We start from the raw sequence: 23,132 nt of genomic DNA on the forward strand, positions 1-23,132 counted from the left end.
CTGGCTAAAAAGAAATCGAAAAACAAAGACAAGAGATAAACAGACCAAGGTAAATGTTACTTTTCCAGATTTTACTAAAACTTTCATGAAAGAATAAAGGAGATCAGAAAAAGTGTAGCAACAAAGGCAACCAGTTAGATACCAGAATATCCTTAGATACAAGTGAGACTAAATGAGGCATAAAGCAAGAGCTGGGTTCAGAATTTTGTAGCTTTTGGTAGTCCTGGCAGTGGGATCTGCACAAGCAGGGGCCCCGAGAACACCACAACAGCGTCTTAGGACTTTTTAGTATTTTTCTTGATACTTGCAGTTAGGTGCAGGGGTGCAGTTTCAGAACAAACCCTTCCGGAGCCCCTTACCCTGTGTTACACTCTGTACGGAAAATGGCAGTACTTAGAGCTCTCAGCACTGGCTGTGAACGGTTTCAGATTTCAGAGTTTTCAGACACTAAGAAGTCTTTTCCTGACAAGATTACACAATGCAGTGTGCGTGAAGCTCAGGCAATTGAAATTTTTTAGCTTAGAGAACAGAATAATCAGACTAACCGAAATGAAATTCAGTCAGACGGCTAGGAATGAGCTGAGGGGCCCCCCAAAATGTGGGTTTATCCCAGAAGAACATGGAGCGAAGCATCTTCCAACTGGTCCCAAATCTCTATTTTTCTGGCTGCAGTGGCAGCTTCCAGAAAGACCAGTTTCGGTAGTTATTAGGTTGAAGGCTGTTCCATCCAAGATGGTAAAAAAAGATTTAAGTCCCATTAAAGAACTGAACCACTGGTGGAAGGAAAAATTCTTCAGAAAATTCACTTGAATCTAAAATCTGAATGTGGATCTGGAATCCAAAAGCAGGAGGATGAATGAACCCTGAAACGCTTCCCACCAGCAGACACAGCAGAGACAGCAGCCAGCACAACGCTGAAGCACAGCCAGCTCCCAGCTGTCTGTGAGAGCTCCAGCAGCTTTCAGACATACAGTAGAGCTTTAAAAGGAGACATGACTGATCTGGTGACATAAGTACGTGAGGAACAGAGTGGGGCAGAGGCAGTCTTTGGGGGCTCCACTCAAAGACATAGCAGGTCTTGGAAAAAAATTGTCATAGGCAGGAAGGGCATAATGACTGTTACTGCCACATATTTCCTTGCTCTACAATCCTACAGAGTGGCAAGCAGTTCGAGGAACGCACACACTAACCTTGCCTGTCCAGGTGGTCAGAAATACAACAAAGAGGATGCATCCAAGAACAGACCAGCACTTTATAACACCAAAGAAGTCAATTTTAAAGATCACCAGTCTACAGAAATGTATTTTAGGATTAAAATTTCCATTTCTAAAAGATAAATTTCATGTCTGCTGACACGCTCAGGGTTCTGGGCAGATAAACTGCAGATGCATATCTGATCAGTGAACCATGTACTGCAGAGGATGGGAGACATCATAACATCACACTCAGATAGAGACCATGGAGATGGTCTTGTCCAGTCATCTGCATGTAGCTTTGAGCATGAGGGCAGAAGTCCCCGTACTGCCCTGAGGTACAAAACTCTGATATTTGGATTGCACTCTACAATATGACATAAGCCCTGTGCTCTCCCATCTCCAGAGTAAACAAGCTTCGGTTGCTCTATCTAGATGACAGAAATGAAAACACACCCAATTGCATACACTTCACAGGGGTTGCTGCCAAGAGAGGCAGTCTGAGACCTCTTGGAGAAGAGCCACTTTGTGGTCCATCAGACATGAGCTCCGGGTGTACAACTTTGTATAGAGTACTATGTCCAGATGTATAATACTGCACCACAATGAGYCCTTACACAGGTGGGGACAGAGAGAGCAATAGCATCAGGGGTTTACTGACCCCTGGAATGGGTTTTATGGAAGGTAGGTTATATTTTGGAGGGAGCCCAGAATCCCTCCAACCCAGACACTTAGATGAGGTCAGGCAAAAGTCAAAGTAACTCAAAATGAACTTTAAGACATTTGACTTCCTATCCGGAGAAAGGTCGCTTGTGAGTCAGACCTCTGGACAAGTAAACCGTCACCTCATTTCTCCTTTGATAGGAAGGCACCAAGGTTGCGACCTTAATAGAGGTCCTTTGTGCTATGGAGAAACCACGCGGCAAGACTCTCTAATGAAAATAGTTCTGACTCCTGGTAAAATATAGGTAATTCTGTTGCAAGGAGCTTATCAAGGTATGGGCTTTAAGCAGATACAAACTGAAAATCTTTAGGACATATTCCTCTCCCAACCAGAAGAGACTGTCATTGTGCATATCATCAGTGGAAAATGGCTCCCACAACAGACACGTCGATTGAATCCTACTGGTAAGGCACAAGCCAGGCATCCTGAGGGAGATAAAAATCTGTAACCAAGTCTGGAAAAGCAAGAGGATCTTTTAGACAGTCTCTGAAACTTCACTAAAAACAACAAAACAAAAAGAACACCCCTCTTCAACAAAAAACCCCAACTCCCCACGCTAATAATGTAAGAAGCTAGTTAACAGGATCGAGGTCTTATTTTGATTCAGGTGAGAGGAAGGTCGCAGGAGAACCAATACAGCTGCAGCGCTCTGGCTGTTAGCGCTAGCCTATGGATGCACCCACAGTATGACTGCACAAATGACCATCGCTCCAAGGACAACCAACTCTCCTTTTACAAGGTATGAACGAACCTGCTAAGGATTAACACAAAGGGTTGAATTTTGTAGGCTGGAATACAAAAGACTTCTTTTAACCAAAACCTGACAATTATATAGAACTCTATCAAATGAATTTGTCAGTCTGTACATAGCTAAGAATATTAACTCTAAAGCTACTTAATTGTGGATTTGTGGTGTTTCTCATTGTTCCTTATGGAATAGCTATACAATGCACTGATCTCATATCAGATGCTCCCTTTATTATTGGGAAACAGTTTTGTGAAGACACACAGACAAATTAATTGCAAGAAAAAGCAAAAGAGATTAGAAAAGAAACCAGCTTATCTAGCTCCTGAGGATGAAAAACTGAGCGCTGCACCTGAAATCAAATTACTTTGTTATTAGAAACTGTCTTCAGTCTAAATCTAAATCAGAACACACCTACACTTTTAAACTGTATTTTAACTTGTGGCTTCAGATCATGTCTCCTAATTATCTGAGAAGCAAACTGAGCTTAATTATGCTTTAATGTGTTACAATCAAAATCATGGTAATAGTATTCATAAAATCATTTGAACTTTTTCTACAGCTTCCCATACCTCTCTTTATCTTCATATAGGAAGCCAAAGTGAGAAAATGAATACATCATCCTGCTTTATTGACAAAAATTTTTCCCTGTGGCATTATTTGCTTCCAGTTGTATGAATGATGAGAATATTCTTTTTCTTTGCTTCAGTCAACAAGACAGTTGTGTTACTAGTCTTGACTAAATATTAGGGAAACGAAAATCCAAAGAAGATCCATCATCTTCACTATTATAATAATGGAAGATGAGAAATACATTTTCATTGATATGATGGAAATATTCATGCACCCTCGTCAGTTGTTTACGGTAGAAAATCAACTAGGAAATTGCAATCATATCATTTATTTGCACTTCAGGAACTACTGCAGGGTCTTTTGGCAATTCATCTATCTTTACAGAATACTTCTACTGATACAATTAAAGTTCATGTACATTCACAGAAAAACTAGATATGATTATTTTTCTGTTGCAAAAGTTAGTGCATTTTTCCCAAAGAATAAAGCATAGGAATGGTATGTGTCTTCTTTATCTTCCCCTATGGTAGAGCACAGTATGTGGTCACACGACCCTTTCAGAGCAGCTGTAGTATTTTGCGGTGTTACTGCCCACCTACTCTGTCCTTCCACCTCCGTAATGGAGGGTTCATTGAGCTCTGAATACCCACAGGACACTCTGCTGTGGCAGACGACATTGATTCAAATTCCAGATACATAATTGGTGTATTATATATCTGGAATTATTAAGACATTAATAACAGTAGAAACTTATTAAGAATTTTTAAGTTAAAAAAACTAGACGATGCAAAGTAAATTTGTAAATACTATGCTGCGCAACAYAGTTGGTTACAAGGTCAGATGTGCACTGTTAGAAATAATTTTATGGGTAAAAAGGAATAATGGTGGAAGTTAAAATTTCAGATTTAGATAAAAATATTAATGATTTAACTTACGTATTTTAGTTTGAAGTGCTAATCCAAACAGTGCCTAGACTTGAAGAAAATTTTCTGGTCACATTAAGAGAAAATTATTTTGTTTTTTTAAAGAAATAGAAATGTTTAACTTTAAATGAAACACAGAGAAATGACAGAGCAGTTGCAGAGACTGCTGAATATATAAAAATGGCCTGATCTGTGTTACATATATGGAAAACTGGGGAAGAAAAATTCATGCATATACCGCTAGCCACAGACAGCGATATTTCAAGCACAGTAAATCTATCATAATGTTTAAATAAAAAAGAGGTGAAACGATATTAAGGTCTAGATTCTGTAACTCATAGTAAGTCCCTCTTCCAGGGGGCCTGATCTAAAGTTCCCTGCAGTCAATGAAGCATTCCTACCGACTTCACTAACTTTTGATAACGTTTATTCACTATGTATTAAGTTTAATGTGAATAGAAGCGGCAGAACCTAGCATCAGACAGAACAAACTGTTTGACATTTACATATTTGACTCAGAAATATACTTATTTAAGACTGAGATATAAATCACAATAAGGTCCATTCTCCTGCTATTATGCAAGTCCCTCATAGCATTAAAATTTAGGAGAGTGCTCGTATATATCAATATCAAAATTCAGATCTAAGTGGATTTAAAACCAAAAATTCAGTCTGATAATCTTAGTAGTATTGGGAAAAACAGCACACTCAATATAAAAGTAAATTAACTTTAAAGAATGAGACTAGAAATTATGAGGTATGAAGTTCACAATAGATGCAGAATATCATGTGATGGAGTTATATTAAAACCCCGTCTTGAACTCTTGAAAGGAACAACGATGCTGTTACGTTACCTCCACTGAAATCTCCTTTGGTGTCATGGGCCACTTGTGCTCATATGTGTCTTTCACAGTTTGTTCACTGTTCACAGTTGGTGCTGAGTTCTCAGGCCGTACTCCGTGGCTTGTTTTGCCCACCAGATTTTGAACTGATTTTACCATATTCTTTAAATCCTCTGGGTATGGAGTAGGATAACGTTTTAGATTTATTTCAACCTGAACATTCATAAAAAGAATTAAAACACAAATACAAAATGAAAACAACGTGCAAGCTAAAATTATGGTTATAGTCCTATGGCTAGGTGCAAATTCCTCAGCTTTTGAATTAATCTATTTGGGGTAATGCATTACATACACTTATCTTCAGGTTTTTTGTTTTTTTAAGTCCTTGGACTGAAATTTGCTCTCAATCTATAATGGCACTTCAGTGACATAAAAGAACGAATGGGAATGCTTCCCTATAAACCTCTTTTACCCTGTGAGAGCACTGTATTTTAATTCTACACTTGACTTGAGAGTACTAACACATTAAATCACACTTTTTCATAGCAATACTGGTGTAAATGCAGAATTAATTTAACTATGTTCAAAGTACTGAATTAATCTGAATTATCTAAAACAATTGAGAACAGAATCTGATCTACTGGGACCTATTTGCTCTTTGAGTTGTATAATGTGTGTACATGCACTCAAGTGTATGAATCTTACTCTTATGCATACAGAAAATACAGGAAAACAGACTCAAACCACTACAGAAATGGCACCCTGAGTCACACTGAAGAGTACTTCAGCTGACTGAAAGGCCTACACATTTCCTACAGTACTCAACATTCAAGTTTATAATTTTTATCACTCAGAAGTAGAGAAAAGTCCAAAGCAACCCTAGATTAAGGACAATTCTATAAAATAGCAGGGTTGAGCCAAAGGGGAAGAGCGGCTGAGGAGGCTAACGGACTACACCACTCCCCATCACGTGGTGGAAGATGACGCAACTATCAGCAAACTGCTCCGAGGAGATGGCACAGCACATTAGCATATTAGGAGCAATCCAAGCAGGAAAGGCGGCATGATGCTAACCTCTCCCTATACCTTTCCTCACTGTGTTACAGGTGTATTTTGTCTGCTGGGGACCGCATCGTGAGAAGAGATGTTGGGGAAGGAGAAGAGTACATCCAAACAAAGCTCGTCCTCAGCAAGCCTGCTTGAGCGGTGCAGAGAGAGCGGATGGTTGCGTAGGTTTGTACCTTAAGCCTAGCCTATCCCCAGCAGCGCAGCAGCTGCCACGTCCCTCTCCCCTGCAGAGCTCCTCCTGCCCACCCCACTCTATCCTGCACCCGCCCGTCACACTCAAAACCTGCCCCGTCTCCGCTCTCTTTATACGAGGTGCAAAATACAGTTGTGGTTTCAACACGAAGTCCGCGATTCAAGGCACCAAACACGAAGCACACGCTCTGGAGCAGCCCCTGGCGAGCAAGCCTGCTGCCCAGCACAAACAACGCACAACAAATGCAGTTGAGTCTGCTCGACAATGTTGAGTCTGCCGCTCTTTGGGCCTGAATTTGGGGTGGAAATGCAATAAAATCCCCCAACGAATCAAAATTACAGCTCCCAGTACAAGCTGTGTGTCATGATAACTGTTTCTTTTTACCAAGGCTATGAAATTTGAAATTACAGCACATTTACCACATGATAAAAATGTATTTGGAAGCACTTACCACAAAGAAGTATTTACCTCACTGTGCATGTGAAGTAAGCAAAGGGAGCTAACTTTTAATAGGTAACTTTACTGTATTATAAGAAAAAAGAAATTCTGGATTCAAATGAATATGGTCTATGGATGGGAATGTCTTAGATGTAAAGCATGACTGAGTTGGAAAATAAAACTATATTAAATACTAGTGTATAATTCTGAACCACCATAGACTAACATTCCAGACAATAGATTCTGACACAATTTTAACATAAAATGTTAAAATGTATGGCTACATATCATATACTAATAAACAATTTCAACAGAAAAAAGTATTAAATGTGTAATGTATGGCACTACTAAAGCAGTGGTTGATTTAGGTTGAAAGAAATCATATTTAGATGTGGCCTAATTAGGCAATCGCTTTTTCACAAAATCTGAGCCATGATTTCAGTGTAAAGTGTACAGCCAAACACGGCTAGAAGTCAAGTCACACAGCAAATCCTCAGCAAGTTCCAGCCAAGGAAAAATCAACTGACAGACTGTCATGAGAGAGCCGAGTCACAGACAGGGATTTCAGTAAGACTCTCGTGTATCACTGTGAGTATTAATATTAAACAGTAAAAGACTGGCTGCTACAGCAGGCGATGTCCATTGGAATGCAGATATTTCCATAACTGATCTTAAAAGTAGCTAGAATTACCACTACAGATAAAATCTATATTCCCTGTCTGTAAAATTCTGGTATATTTGAATGTTACCTCGAAAGTATCATAACCCTGAAAAGAGAATTTTCTAAGTGAAAAATTCTCGATGGAAGAATTTGTTGAATAATTTCAACTACCAAATCTATTTTAACGTACAGTTGGCTGAGAGTCAATTTTAACTATGAAAGATACAAAGTGAAAACTATGTATGCTTTTACAAAAAGCAATCCAAGTTCGTCGTTACCTCCTATTGATAATTTAAGAAAACCTTCAAAGTTACCCTGTACAGGTCTGGTGCAATTGCTAAAAGTGCACATGGTAAAACCTCCCTAAGACCTATTACAACACATGGAGTCACGAACACTAAGTCAACAAAATGTTCCAGAATTCAGTTTTTAGCTCATGCTCATGCATCTAAACACAGGCTGGTGAACAGTTTGGTCAAGTAATTCTTTACAACATTTGAGATGATTAGCCTCACTGGGAAAGAGCACAAACATACCAGAAGGATGGAAATAAATGTTTCTATCCCATTATTAGTCATTTAATTTGAGCTCATTTTTTCATGGCTTGGGTAAAAAGGGTGTTTTCTATGATAGGGAAGAGGAAAAGAAAAAACCTGTATTGGCAAATCTTTTCTTTTCAAAGTTTGATAAGATATCCCTGGTTTGAACAGTATTATTTCCCCACTTTTGGTTTTTACAAACTGCAGGTATTTAGAGGTATCTGGTGTACATGCAGCAAGATATGACAGAGGCGAGATGCTCTCCTGAAGGCACACAAATTGGAGGAAATCTCTGACCAGCTCTGAGCTCCAGACTTAGCATTTCATTTAATAATTCTTCTGTATATAAGCAATAACTATAGCATCAGCTGCAGAATTTGGTGTCAAATATAAGGTAAGGCGGTTTTGTTGTGATGAAGAGATGTTATGATCATTATGGAGGAGAGGAATGTAGGACTGTATACGGGAATAGAGCAATCCCATGCAGAAACGGACTCGTACCCACTCTTGTCCACTAAGGGGTGGTGATATGAAGGGTAAAGACCATCTTGCTCTTCAGACAGTTAAGCCAAAACTTTATGGATAGCTGCAGCTCCATGGAACATGGATCACCCATGGGKACAAAAATCAATCCTTCTGCTGATAGCACGACTGGCCAGGCCAGAGGCCAGGCTGCCACTCTGATCTTCCCCTGAAACCGAGTTGAGACAGCCTGACCAAACGCACACCTCTGGAACTGCAAACTGCTCCGCAGGCCACACATCCGGCGAAAATCGCCAGGACGGGCGGAAGAGCRCAGCTAAGGAAGCACTGAGACGGCATCGGCAGCTTCCCGCGCAGCTCTGCTGCAGCCAGCCGGGCCCCAGGCRGGACCACGCGGAGACTCCTGCTCGCACCATCGACGCAGGCCGTGTCCTATTTTTGTTAAGTGCTGCTTCTAGGAAAACCGCAAATGTGGTACTGCGGATTTTATGTTTGCCTCTCTGTTCTCYGCACAGCAGATGGCAGCATTTGAACTGAAGTACAGGAACAGCATTTCGCGTATGGAGGATTTATTTTTTCTATGAGAACAATTTACTCTAAGGAAACACTTTCAGTCATTCATAGTGCTCTGAAATAGCCTTTCTGATTTTAATATAAGGGATATGATTCATTATATTACAACTTCTGAATTTTGAAAATAGTGCTTGCAAATAACATACAGTTAAAACACTCTATCATCTTAGAAATTCACATCTATTTTTCTGTTAATATTTCAATTGTTTTTGACATTCGGACAGCCATATTGTCCCCAGTTAAAATTATGGCTAGAAGTGGTGAAACAATATAAAATTCTTCCAGATGCTCTGTTTCCCATACATGGACCATACACCTGTAGTTCATCCAGGGTAAAATTTCAGTCTAAATTCAGTGAGTCAAAGGTTGCTTTTTTTTTAAAATGGATTCATTTCTGTTTAACTAAAATAGTTGAGTCCATTAACCTGATCACAAGCAATTAGATGAAAACTCATAATTAGAAAAAATAGAAATTATTAAAAAGGAAAATCAAAGTTTTCCAAGATGATATAAGTGGAATGTTAATTAAATGGCTATTAATAAATATATTTTTTTGTTAAATTTTAAATTAAAATAAGGTTTTCATCTCATATGATGTTGTCTTTGGTGACACTTCTTACGTTGGGTATCTTACACCAGTTAAAAATTTGCAGTGTTAAAGTGTTTGCTCTGGGATGATTCCTTGATATCCTACAAGAAATAGAATTTTTCATGCCATGCTAAAAATAGAAGGACCTGACAATATCCTTCTAACAGTACAAGCCACTAATGACTCAGCTGAAAACTCTGAATTAAATTAACTACAGATGAGTGGGGGAGGACATTCATGTTTAAATAATTATCCTCACTGTTAGGTAGGTTACAAAATTTAAGGGATGAAGCTTTCCGTTCTCCATCCTCTTCTGCAGCGCACACTCATATCTAATGCCATGAAGTCGCAAAGCCTTCATCCACTTCCACTTTGAGCGAATCTGCAATCACCCATGTGATCTAAATATTTCTAAAGTATTAGATGATTGGATAGTAATTCTCCGCCTCAAAACATTTTGTGTTGTCTTAGTTATAAAACACCTATCACATTAGGAGCCAAACATTAGGGTTATGGGCCTTAGCTGACTTATGAAAGCAAACTTTTGCTGTCTAGACAACAATAGCAAAACCWGAAATTATTAATGCGTACTTCAGGGAGAAAAGCTATGCTACTCTTCCTCAACTGCTACACTTGAATTACAGTTTAAAGTATTATCTGCACATATAAAACACAAAAATACTTTAACACAAGATCTGTAAGTTGGACACTGTCCATATTATGTAAACACCAGAGTAAATTAGACAGACTTACCTTAACTTTCCCTGCATTTTCCTCTTCTTCCTTTTTTTCTTCAAATTCAAAGGCAACAGTCATACGTTGCTGTCTCTGCTCTTCCCATAAAGTGGGGTTAAAACTGTCACTGTCTGATGGGAAATCTACAGTTTAATTGCAAACAGCAGTGCAACAAAACATGTAATTAGTGCACCTAGCAAAAGACTGGGAATGATCTAGAAAGACAAGTTTTTAGATGATCCTGTAATCTTGGGTTATTGCCTTAAAACTCCTGAAGGGGAATAATGAGAGTAATAACAGGCAAATAATTACAAACAGATTTTAATACTAAAACTGAAAAGAGAACGGTGGGAAGCAACTGGATTTGGGGGGGCAGAGGTGAGGGAGGGGGGAGCATGCAAACTCTGTAACTTAACCTGTGTACGCGAGTTGCGAGGCAGAGACCCTGTTCTGCTCGGCGAGAGCCCTGACCCACGTTTCGGAAAAACCCCACGCCAGCGCCCTCAGACAGCTGCTGTGTTGCTGCACACCGGGCTGGGTCTGGCCAGCAGTCTGTCCGACGGCAACAACGTATATCCTACCATTTCTGCCCCTGCAAACTTAACGACCAGGTTCAAATTCCGTATATGAGGCCATGCTTCCAGCAACAGAGAYGCGTTCAAGTAAACCTAAGCCTGATGGGCCGAGACTAAGTGATTTGAAAATGGAAGGTGTCCTTTGTGCATGACAAAACACAGACTGTTATGTAGGCGCTGCTGGATTTATATAACAGAAAAGAGAAACCCAGACATGGAACCATGGTCTGAAACTCCTCCCTCTCCATCCCTCCGTTTTTATCTCCATTATCTGAATAAGCACTGTAAGACATTCCTGCCTTTGCAGGAATTGCTGATGGTGTTTTACCTTCATCACTGCGGGGTTGCTGGGGAAACATGTAGTTAGTCAGTACTCTCTGCTTTGTTTCTGGATGAGCTTCAGTTTGCAGTGGAATGAGCGCCTTGGACTGTGTAGGAAAGGGAAAACAAGGACGGTTCACTCAGAACATGTATGATAATGAAATGGGATTTTAGCATCTGACAAAGAAAATACAAGAACAACTAAAATTCTGTATGAAATAATCCTATCTTTGTGGACTAAAACAAGTATTAATCTGATCTAAATGTTTTCTCTCCCATTCCTCACTTCTGATGTGTCTGTAATTCCTACTGGGATCAACAGAAGAATACTAAGTATCAGAAATCCTGACTGCATAGTAAGAATCACACTAGTGAGGAAGTGAAAGGATCAGCTGAACAGGGCCTGCAACAGCACAGTTAAAACACCCATGTTACGACTGTGGTTTCTTTTAAGCTAGGGTTAATGAGCAAGTTCACGATAGCCATTAGTTCATCTTATAATAATGCTGGTGCAAGCTACTGGAGAATTTGCACTGAGGCACCCTGAATATTCAGATGTAATTGTTATGCTTTAGTTCAATTGATTATTATTATTATTATTATTATTGCTTTGCTCCAGTGTAGCATCTAGGAGTGACTGTCACGGTTCATAGAACAGAATTTTATCTACGCTAACTGTAGAAAAGTCAGAATGCTGAAAAAATATTGTGTATTTAAAAGAAAGTATATGTTCTGTGGCTGGGCTAAGGATTCATGTAGCGTCAGTTTTTTAATGGAAATAAGAGTGAGAAAGAGCAGAATCCTAATTTAACACATTAAAATTTACTCATCAGTTTGCATTACCCATCCTATTTTATCTTCCCTCCATTCAGGGAGGGAATTTTTTCTCACCTATGCAGGTAAAAATTAGATTTAAGGAGAAGTGCAATAAGTACGTATCAATGTAAATCTATTGACCAAATTACATTTGGCTTTACTGTGATTTGAGTGCCTGGCTGAATGGTACACGTTGGGGAGGAGTCAGCAGGAAGTTTATCTAATATTCTGACAAAGAAATGACTCCTATCGGTCGGCTAATGCCTTGTGGACTGAGCCACTCTGGAAGCAGCAGCGCTGAACACAGGCCCATGGACATGTTCTTCTGCTTCCAGGCGGCTGCAGGATCTGAGCCTCTGTGGCCTTTTCACATGGATAAAAGGATGGATTAATTTTCAATGGCACGATAATAGGTCCCTACAGAATTATACTGATCGACTTCAATTAAAGAGATATAATATCTGCAGTAGGGCATTAGTGTAAGGTGAGAAAGATGAGATTATGAGAACTTACTGAGATGATTAAAAACTGTTAGGTATGTTGAATATTTTGAACATTCTGCAAATTGAGTTTTCCTCTCTTTAGAGTTAAACCCTGGAACTACAAAATTCTTCTGTTCACCAATTCTAGTAAGGATTGATGGGGAGTTATTCCAGTGCTCATATGCTGGTTGAACTGCTGTATTTCTTAGCGTCATTTGTTTAAAATTAGAACCTTAAGGAATGTACAGTAATGACATAGCGACCAAGCACTGTGGACCAAATAAAGGCATATTTAAACAAAACTTAAAAGGAACTTAAATGAGAATTTTCTCCAAAAAAAAGACTAAAACTTCTTGTGCACCCTTTACATGTCTAAACTCCCACTGGTTTTAATGGAAGTTTAAATATGCAGGAATGGAAGCACAGACAGGAAAAGGGAAAAGAAAGAAGACAAGAATGGAGGTATTTATGGAATAAGGGATGGGACAAAGAACATGTTTGATATAAAAATCCTGCTTTGCAGGTTTCTATCCACAAAACACCCTGTTGATACTTTTGCTCTTTATTTACTAGCTTTTGTCAGGATATAGAAGTTTAGTTAGATGAAAGTAATAAGCCCTGCAAAGGTCAGCTTTCCCAGCTAATAAATGACAGTCAGAAGAATCCGCACCTTGAGATGAACCTAACAAAATGGCCTAGGGCTAAACGCTTCTTAAATTCTACTACAGTCATGTACTAAATTGTAGGTTTTATTCATGCCCCTTATTAAGACTCCTTGGACTTTACTAAAAAAATGTGAGTATTAAAAGTCATTACCTGGTTGTCAGAAAGCCACAAAGCTGCAAGTTCTTTAAGTTTAGTAAAGGTGAATGGCAAATTCTTCAATCTGTAAAAAATAATATTGGAGCAACATGAATCTTTCCACAGTAGTTTCTTTCAAAGATTTGTATGCAGCATGTTTTAACTTGATTCTACTGAAATTGGTATCCTTTTGTAATTTTATTTTCTCCCATTTTTTATTAAAATTTAATATTTCATTAAGGGCATTCCCTTAAATTGCTTCCACATTAAGAGTGACATTTGGAATCTAAAAATATTGATGTCATTCCCTAAAGGTACAAAGAAGCTATCGATGCTTTGCCTTGGTTTTAATATAAAAATCTGAGACTTAATGAGTATTTTACTGTTGTCCACCAACACGTTGTTTCAACTACCTGGCTTTGTGACAGTACCGTTAAAGAGCAAGTGACCAAATATACAGCTTATAACATAGAAAACAGGAGAGATCTTGGTCCCAATGAGACCCACGGCAAAGTCCTTATGGTTTCAATGTAGCCAAAATTCCACCCAGTGTTCCTAGGACAGCACTTGTAGTTAAGGCAATTGCTAACATAAACACTTCTATTTTGTTTCTTTTAAATTTTGGAACAGAAAATACTCTAAGATAATTCAAAATTCATTTTTGCAGAAATGTTTGGAAAAAAATTAAAATAATAAAAATATTCATGGTGAACCCACATGACAAAATTAAATAAAAGAGTAAAAATAATTAGCATTTTAATCATATATGTGAGCACATTTCCTCAAAGTGAACTTTCTCAGGTTGCATAAATGAGGTGGTTTAAAGGATCTGAATGGAGAAAAGATGACCAGATACTTGAGGCAATTCCACGCACTCTTTCTCAGGAGCTCTTACGAACCATATTGTTTTACTTCGCAAACTGTACAAAAACGCAGAGGGCTGTCCTGATAACACAGTGACGTTCTCTCACCTTTGCGTTACTCAAGGTTAAGGAGCTGGAGAGCTGTAGAAAGGAAGGGACCAACCAAAGGACTGTCGACAAAGACAAAAGCTAAATTTGATTTAAGAAAGAGAAAAGAGGAAAAACCCTTTTCTGAGAGAGCTGGACAATCCCATATTGCGGGGAAAAAGCTCTTAAAGATACACCGGCTCACACCTCAGATAAAGACAGGCAATATGCTGTCAGATACTCCACCTAAAAGACAAAATCAGGAGAATCCTTTGCCCCTTTATCAGTAAATGAATGACAATATTCCTATAGTCTTCTTCACACTAAACATCTATGCATGTTTCTGGGAGATAAGTACCTCGCAAGCTTTTGTACCATGGCCTCCACACGACACTTTGAAAGCACATCCATTGTGGAATTACTTTAGACGTATTTTTACCTCAATGTTATTACTGTTAAAAATCCCGTTATTTCAGAAAGCAGAGTACACTTACTGCAAGTAATGCATTTTAAAGATGTGGTTTTAATAAGAATACCTGATCTTAAAGATGACTTATCTGTGAAAATGAAACAAATTGCTGTGACTAAATACACCTATATAGTGTGCTATGAGATAATCTCCAATTAAATACCTGTATAGATGAGAACATTTTTATATGTGTGTGTGTGCATGCATGTGTTTAAACGTATAATTAATGCCACAAAAAAGGAAAGAGTGCCTAAACTAGCTGAAGTTTAGTTGTCATTATTAACTTATCATAAAATGGATACTACAGCATTTCTTTATAACTTAAATTAGTACTTGTCTTTGGAATAGTGCAGTTTGTGACTTATTCTTCATAAATTAAGGTGACAAATTTAAGCTTTAATAGTCAACATAAGGATCCTTAAACAGTGTTTATTTCAATGTTCTATTCAGGGCTCTCTTTCTGTATAAAAAGAGAACTTTTGCTTTTCAAGGGATACCTTTATTTCTTTACACTTCAGGATTCAGTACCTGAAGCATGAATTTCAAAACTACACAGAAAAGCTTGGTCTGCAGAGGGTGAAGGCAAAAAAAAATGAAAAGGCTGCAGTGACAGTCTCCTCGAAATTCAGATTCTTGACTTTATAAAAGGAAGTATATAGCTATATTCTATCATTTCTCTAGCCCACAGCCTGAAAGACAGTGAACTTGGGAGGTGGAGTTTGGCGCTGTGTGAATGAGAGGTGACCCTTGAAAGACAATAGTTTCTAATAGAAAAAACTATTTTTTATTTTTCCAGAACCTTCATGCATTTCTGCTGAAGAGGAATTAATAAGCAGTCTCCTCACGGAAGACAGTACGAGGCCCTCTAGGCCAAAAGGAAAGGTAGCTGTAGTGCAGCAGACCAAGCCTTAGGTCTGTAACGACAGGCCTCTCAGGCACTGGGAAAGTGCTGAACACACCTTTCTAGTGGCAGTAAGTCAACTTATTAATGAATTTAACCTGACCTTTCCTCTTTCTCCTGTGGATAGTAAGTAATCAACTAGATTTGCTGAGAAGCTCTGTGGCATTAAGAAGGAAGCAGAACAGTGTAGGTTTGCCCCAAGCTCATCCAGTGTCACTCTTCTCTACATGATGGAGCAACCACTGGTTCCATGCTGCTTCTGAAGAGCTCCCGGGCTGCAGAACATGCTCGGCAGCGGTTATCCGCTTGGGCTCACTGATGCTGTTAAAAACAGCCACATGGAGCTGGCTCAGTGTGGAGGGAGAAGTACATCATACCTGCCAACAGCGTATCAGGAGGACTCGCTCTGTGCTACACTTCTTCCCAAGCAGATTTGGCAACAATGAACAAACTTACGCTCATTCTGCACTGCAATATTACCATGTCCCCATCCTATTAGCACGTCTGCATTTCTGATATTCTGTCAAGAGCAGATATGAAGGCAAAAGCTTCAACAAACAAGCCTTACCAAGAAAGTGGTAACCGATGAAGTTGGAGGGTTACCAGTGAAGTATACAACTCAGTCAAGTTGAAAAGTGTGTCAAAAGCAGAAGCAAAACTGGTAAGTAGCCTCCAGAAATGATGTGGAACAGGGGATCTCCAAGCTGGTTTTCCATTTGCATTTCCATAGAAAGCACAGAAGTCTTCATTTTTAATTCTTCATTGTCAATAAACCTGGATATCTGCCTTTAAACATCTTAAAAGGACTGATTTTAGGGACTCTTTAATAAGAAAGAATCTTATATTAGAGATCAAAGAATGGAGGCACCCCAAATCATTACTCTTTTTTGAAAAATTTCAACTAAGACTCAGCCCTATTTTTAACTGCAATTTGTTTTTGCAAGTTTTAAGAGTTTTTAAAAATGTATACAATTAGTTGTATGCAATTAATGCATATGTGAATACTTCTCTGAACAACTGAATTATCAAGTTATTTTGCATTATACCAACTTTTAAAACAAGTCCCATGATATCTGGCACATATACTGTATTACTTAGCTGTGAAAGGTAAATACATAAATATATTTCTAGCTTCATCAGTCAAAATACGGTTATACTACAGCTACAGAGGAACTCAGATATTAGTCATGTATAGAAGTAGGCTGATTACTTTCTACAGATTATGGGAGAGATCCTTTTGGTATAAATCAGCATGCTCTGCTGATTTTCCTAATTTAAGGATTTGGCCTCCTCCTCTGAGGAGAAAACAGAAAATATATATTCTGCCCCTCAATAATATAAGAAAGTGATTAATCTGCACTGCTTCCATTTATGTAATATATGATTATAATCAGAAATCAGTAGAAAGAAATGTAAAGTTTAAGAATGTGCTATTCAACAAAGAGCTTTTCTTTTATGCTTAAGTTCTGAAATATCTCATTAGACAGTTTGGAAAATTACATACATAATTGTTTTCACAAATCTAAAGGCAAATGTATTCACAATATTAGATGACACTCGAATCAGTGCAAAGATAGTTAATTAAAGAGATGGCCAAAATTAAATTAACTYATAATTCAAAGGAAAATTATGCTGTACCAAAATAATTTATTCTTATTATGGATGATACCTTAGTTGAATAAATAACCTTTACGTGAGGCCATTTCTCTACTGCAACCTGCTGCTACACTCTTTCAGAGCAACTGCAGTCCGGCAGTCAGGACCGAGAAGGTGACTAACAGAAATACAGCCATAGCTCCTGCACCTATTCTTTCAGGAACCAGCCAAACGGAGACCAAAGATTTGACCTCCATGGGAAAATGACATCTTTGTATCTTCATAAAAATTATACTAGTTCTAACACTTGGCAGCCACCTGTTGCACATGCTTTCTTGCATGAGCAACAGTTTGTTTCATGTGCAGTTTTTTAATCACTAATAACTACTGTTTGCAGTCTCTTTAATCTCTTAAATTAATTTGTGATAACCAAATTAAAAAACTTCTTAGTGCTATATAGGCAGTCTGTATTCATATTAGTTAGGTTAAAATAATATACACATGTAAAATCACACATATCATTGGTAAATGTAAATGTTTAAATATTAATAAAAATATTTCTTCTAAGCAGAAGATCATGAAACAGTACTCTACTATTCTGATTACATGCTAAATCCTGGAGGACCAACTGATTTTTCAGCAAAACAGCTATTCACATTAACTTGGAAATAATTCTGAAAAGCATGATATGAACACTTTTTACAGTGTTCAATTTTCACACAAAAACTATTTTCTTATGAGAAAAAAGAAATAAATTTCCCCTGCAGTTCCTTAGGTGAATAAAAACAAACCAAAACAGCAAAAGCACATTTTTTGAAATGACATCCCTAAACCTTAATCTGTTAGTACTGTATGACTCCACAGCCTTGAAGAAGTTACATGTCAGCAGGTTATGCCATTCTGGAATGAAGGCTTTAAAAGAATTTGTTCCATCATTTATCCTAGGTTATATCTTTCACATAATTTAAGTACTTAAAAGGCTAAGTGCTTTAAGACTACGCTATTGAGTCTTATTCACGGAAAATAAGAAAAGCAAACAAACGTGATTGACATTGTTTAAGTACAAAAAATATCAAATGTTGATATTTGAGAGAGTCTTATGGGTTGAAGGCGGCCTTTGCTTCTATTGTAAGTCTACCGACAGACATAATTTCAACTTTTCCTTCTTGATAATAACTGTTTTTCCCATAGTTTTGTAAAATAAACCACTACATACTTGTGCTAAGTACTAAATTTTGCTTTTGTTATGTTCTAAGAAAGCAATGTCCGAGTACGGCAAGAGTTTCCGCTGAATATTAAATGCAGTAACACAATGTAAGAGGAGCTTACTAAACACCTAGGGCATACTATCTAGCTTCAGCAATACATATACTATACTTCAGCGACATTCAGAAATTCTCAAATAATAACTCAAACACACAAACAGAGGCAACATGCAAACCGCCAAAAGTCAGTCATAACAAGCCCTATCACCAGCAAGTCAGTCAAGCCCACAGACAGTTACTCTTTGGGGTAATTCTCCAAGGTAACTTTCAGCAAAATTGATAATAGTAGTGTTTTCAGTGCGAAAGTTAAGAACATGATCAGTATTCACCCATCCATGTACTGCTTACAAACACACTTTTGGATATAAATAGCCAGAAGTAATATTGCTCATTGTCAAAGAGTAAATTGTATAACTAAATAACTAAGCAGAAAAAGAAAAGATACACCAAGGACCAGTCTTTTTTTCGGAATGGATCATATTATCTTAGGTTCTTTTTTCATCTAACTTCTATGGGTGAGATTCAAAGTACTAATTGAGTTTGGACACCAGGACTTGGTGCTGTTACCTCAGAGTGTATCCTATACCCTCACAGATTTAGCAATATAGTAAACATAATTAAGTAGTTCTATAACAGTCAGGTTAGTATTTCTGATGCTCTGCAGAAGCAGACAAAATACAGAAAGGTGATGGCTCTTCTTTAAGAACAGCTTCCTTAAGAACAACTAAAACTAAAAGAAAGGTTACTTACCAGTAACCGATGCTCTTTGAGAAGTGTAGCCCAAATGTACATTCTAATAATTCTACCTCTCAATCACAGGACTCATACCTGGAAGGACTCTGAGGAGAGAGGAGAAGCAGATGGAAGACAAATGTATATGTGGACTACACATTTTGAAGAACACCGGTTACTGGCAAGACATCTTTTTTCTTTGAATGAATCCCATGGGCACTCTAACAATGGGTGACTCCAAGCGGCTACCCCCAGTGATTCGTTATGTGGTGGAGGCCTTGGTATCTTTTGTGCAAGCAGCAACTGCAGAACTACTTTATCAAATGCTGCATTGGTTCTTGAAGAATTGGATATAGTGTCATGCCTGCTGAAGGCAAGGATGAAGCTCCAGGTTGCTGCATTGCAGGTATCTGGAAAGAAAACTTTCCTCAGTACACATGGTGAAGTCACCTAAGCTCTGGTCAGATGCATGCTAACCATCATAGGAGACTCCACCTTAGCAATTCGATAGCAAGTCAGCCCACCATTGCCTTTGATTGTGTAGAGACAATTGAATATTGCATTCCCAGGGATGAAGAACCTGTAACAGGGTTGAAAAGGTTTAGACCTGTGAAGATAAAAGGAGAGAGGACTCCCAGCACTGGAGATGAGAAGTATGGATATAGTCCTAGAGTGTAAGGCATGGGAAAGAAAAGCAGGACTCTGATTTCCTGGTTAAAATAGAATTCTAATATGAACATTTGGAGAATATCCTGAAACCAAAATAGACTCCGTCATGCCAGGTCAATTAGGATCAGAAAGGTTCATCTTACAGGGCTGAAGACCTTCAGAAGAAATGGAGCAAGAGGGAAAAGCCTGCAGTAGTTGAAAACATAGCATTAAAAATGCACCAGAGCGTGACTCCAAATAGCAACCCATCTTTGAGCAAAATGCGCCAAGTCACAAAAATCTGTGGCTCCTGTTAGCTCAAGTAGCAAAGAGGTCTATGACAGGTTTGCCTCCATCCTGAAAGATATCCCTGAGGACTTAAGACCAAATCTCCCATTATATGATCCAGGAGGACAAGTATGTTTCTGGCATTAATACCAAGAGCTAGAGGCTTCAGGTAATGCAAGTGAGGGAGAGCTCCTCTTTTCCTCTTTATATGGTGCATCACAGGTAAATTGCTCATCACTCCTTGTATGCGTGACCACTTGGAGAGCATACCAGAAGTTTGCCATGCACCCTGCTGAGGCAAGTACACCAATATCCCTGTACTCTACAAGCCTTGAGCCAGAGTGTACTCCCCATACCATGGGGAACATGCCCAGAATGAACGTTCTTGGTGGCAAAAGGGCATGTCTCAATAAACACTTGAATAGTCCAACTACTAGCAGAGAAAGTCATTGGGATAAAGGTAATGACAAGCCGTTTGCTAAGAGCTATTGGATACAGCTCTAGACACTGGAAATGAAGTCTGACATGCAAAAAAGTAGAGGCAGACTACCCTGACGTATCATTCACTGGATCAGGGCAACCATGAAGGGAAATATTTCTGATATTAGGTCAGTATTCACTGATGGGAGTTCTGCTATTGCCAATATGAATTCCATGGACTAATAGGGAATAAAGTTCAATTTTGAACATTCATTAAAAGATATATATTCTACAGGGGGGAGAATATAACTTACACAAACAGAGAAGTCTGGTCCCTTGATTCTTTTTTTTACCATCCAGTCAACAACACAAAAAAAGAAGGCTCCTCAAACCACATGAATGACTTGGGGCCACTGATAACACCTCGGTGAAGATACTGTGCACTACAGACAGACCAAAGGACAGGATGTGGAATTGCTGATGATCTGACCAGCCAAGAATGAAAAGCAGTGTTGATGGGGTGTCCTCATTGCTATGTGAAAGCATCCTGCAGCTGGGAGTTATAGAACAGTTCTCTGAGTGGTTACCTCAATGTTCACCTGGATGACGAACTTAAACTTGCTGTTTAGCTTCCAAAGGTGGAGTATGGCATGCCATCTACTCCTACTCATTCACACCAGTTAGTCCTGTAGAGCATCCTGCCCTTCAGCCTTGCCTACAGTGGCTCAGGGGTGTCTTGAGAAAGCACCACGGTGACTTTAGATGAAATAAGATTTTATGAGAATACCCTTGAAATAGATGTAGGGATGGGATGAGGGGAAGCAGCAATAAAGCAATTTGTATTTAATATCTATGGCTGCCTGCACCCAACGCCCAGAGTCCCAATGTTGTGTGGTTCTGCAGTGGTGACAGCGATGCCACTTTTCTCCCCAAGGTGATGCTTAGGCTGGAGGTAAAGGAGGGTGGAAAGAAGGGCTGTGCTTCCAGGCTGTGCAGCATATGCACATGGCTGCTGTTTGCAGTCCTGAGCTCATGGAAAGCATGAAAGAACAATCTATACCGAGTGCAGTATTGTCACTGCTTGGTACATGAGGCCACAAAACCAGAACTGCTGAGATGAAGAATGTGTAAAAGGCCTCTGAATCAGTACAGTATCAGAGTGGTCTTCCATCTCCTGGCAGCAGAGACGAAGGCCCCTGGAAAAGCATGCGAGTTCTTAAAAGACTAGAGCATTTTGCTGAATCTGGAATAAAGATGGATGAACCTGCAGTAGGCAGATCCCAAATGGAAGACTGTATTCCCTTTGCAAAACTAGACATTTATGAGAATCAGTGTGGGTTGACAGTCATAATGACAGAACGGGAATATGTTCCCTCTGCAAGGAAGATAACATGCAAAGATACATTAACAATGGAACATCTGCCAAAATGGACATGAAATCCCCCCGGTAACATAAGGAAAAAATTCAGAAAAGATTACCATTTGGCTGACCAGTTAAATTCTGAAAGAATATCTGAACATGTTCACCGTCCATCCCTGTTCCTTATTAATACGGGGAGTGACAGACACTCTTCAGAAGATAAGTACAAAGGCTGGAGCTTTCAGGCCAAAAGGCTGCATCAGCAATGCCTGGGGTGAACAGATCTGCCTTAGCACAGGACACCGCAGAGGCCAGGTCTCAGCAGCTCTCATTATAGGGGAGAAGGCTAACCCATGTGTTGAGACTCAAGAACCCAGCGCCCTTTAGGGTGAGGCACGGCTGCAGAATCTCCTTTCTGCTCTGCTTGTATGTGTGTGTCTCTTCTTCCAAAGGCTCAAAGGGACATCCAGGAGAAAAGAGGATGTGCTTTACCTTTACCATATCTCAAGCAGGAAGAGTGGAGGGGCAAAACTATTACAGGAATAGGGAAAGGTTCCTAGTCACAAGCAGAGCCCAAGTACACTCCTTATTAGCATAAACATGTGGACTCATTCAAAGAAAGAATGCATATTGTCTTAATATTAATATGCATATTAAAATGGGAAAATGGAAAAGTCTGGGTTTTGGCTGAATATCCAAACATTAAGATGGTAATCTGAAATTTGTCCAAACTCCTTGGTGCTGAAACTTTGAAACTTCTTAGTTTCATTAAGGTGGGAAGTTCCACAACAAAAGCATTATCATAGTGTCTCAGCAGAACAACATTCAATCCCAGCTGAACTTGATAACGACAAAGGAGCAAAAATTACCACCACCCCCAAGAGAAGTACACGAGACAATTCAACCAAGCTGAAGGGTTGAAGGTCTAAGGTCTGGGTCTCCAAGCCTAGGCTGTTTTCACACTAGTTCTGCACTGGTTACAACTCAACTGACCCAACTCCTGTTGTCTCAGAACAGAATCTGGCTCAAAGAGGAAAAGCAGCATATTTTTTTAGCTTCCTAGTAATAAAGATGTTAATTTTACTGACTTCTGCCTAAGTGTGCAAAGCATTATGTTAATTTTTGGTGACCTGCTATTATAAACTCTAAACCAATTTGTTTATCTGTAGTTTAAGTTACCTGACAGCTTGTAAAGTGACAGATCAGTACAGGTGATGCTGAGCTTGAGG

At 39.0% G+C, this 23,132-nt stretch overlaps 1 protein-coding gene across 1 annotated transcript in view; it reads right to left on the reverse strand.

Annotated features, from left to right (window-relative positions):
- The window catches only part of LRRC7 (leucine rich repeat containing 7), a 114,158-nt gene that overhangs the window by 34,751 nt on the left and 56,275 nt on the right, over nt 1–23,132 (reverse strand). Inside the window, exons 12-15 of the mRNA XM_026074542.1 lie at nt 13,290–13,359; nt 11,183–11,282; nt 10,298–10,422; nt 5,013–5,213 (exon numbers count right to left, since the gene is read on the reverse strand). Coding sequence (XP_025930327.1) covers nt 5,013–5,213; nt 10,298–10,422; nt 11,183–11,282; nt 13,290–13,359 — 496 coding nt within the window. The remainder of the gene's footprint in view (nt 1–5,012; nt 5,214–10,297; nt 10,423–11,182; nt 11,283–13,289; nt 13,360–23,132) is intronic.

Source organism: Apteryx rowi, unplaced genomic scaffold, assembly GCF_003343035.1.
Source record: "Apteryx rowi isolate R43461 unplaced genomic scaffold, aptRow1 scaffold_39, whole genome shotgun sequence".
Lineage (NCBI taxonomy): Eukaryota > Metazoa > Chordata > Aves > Apterygiformes > Apterygidae > Apteryx > Apteryx rowi.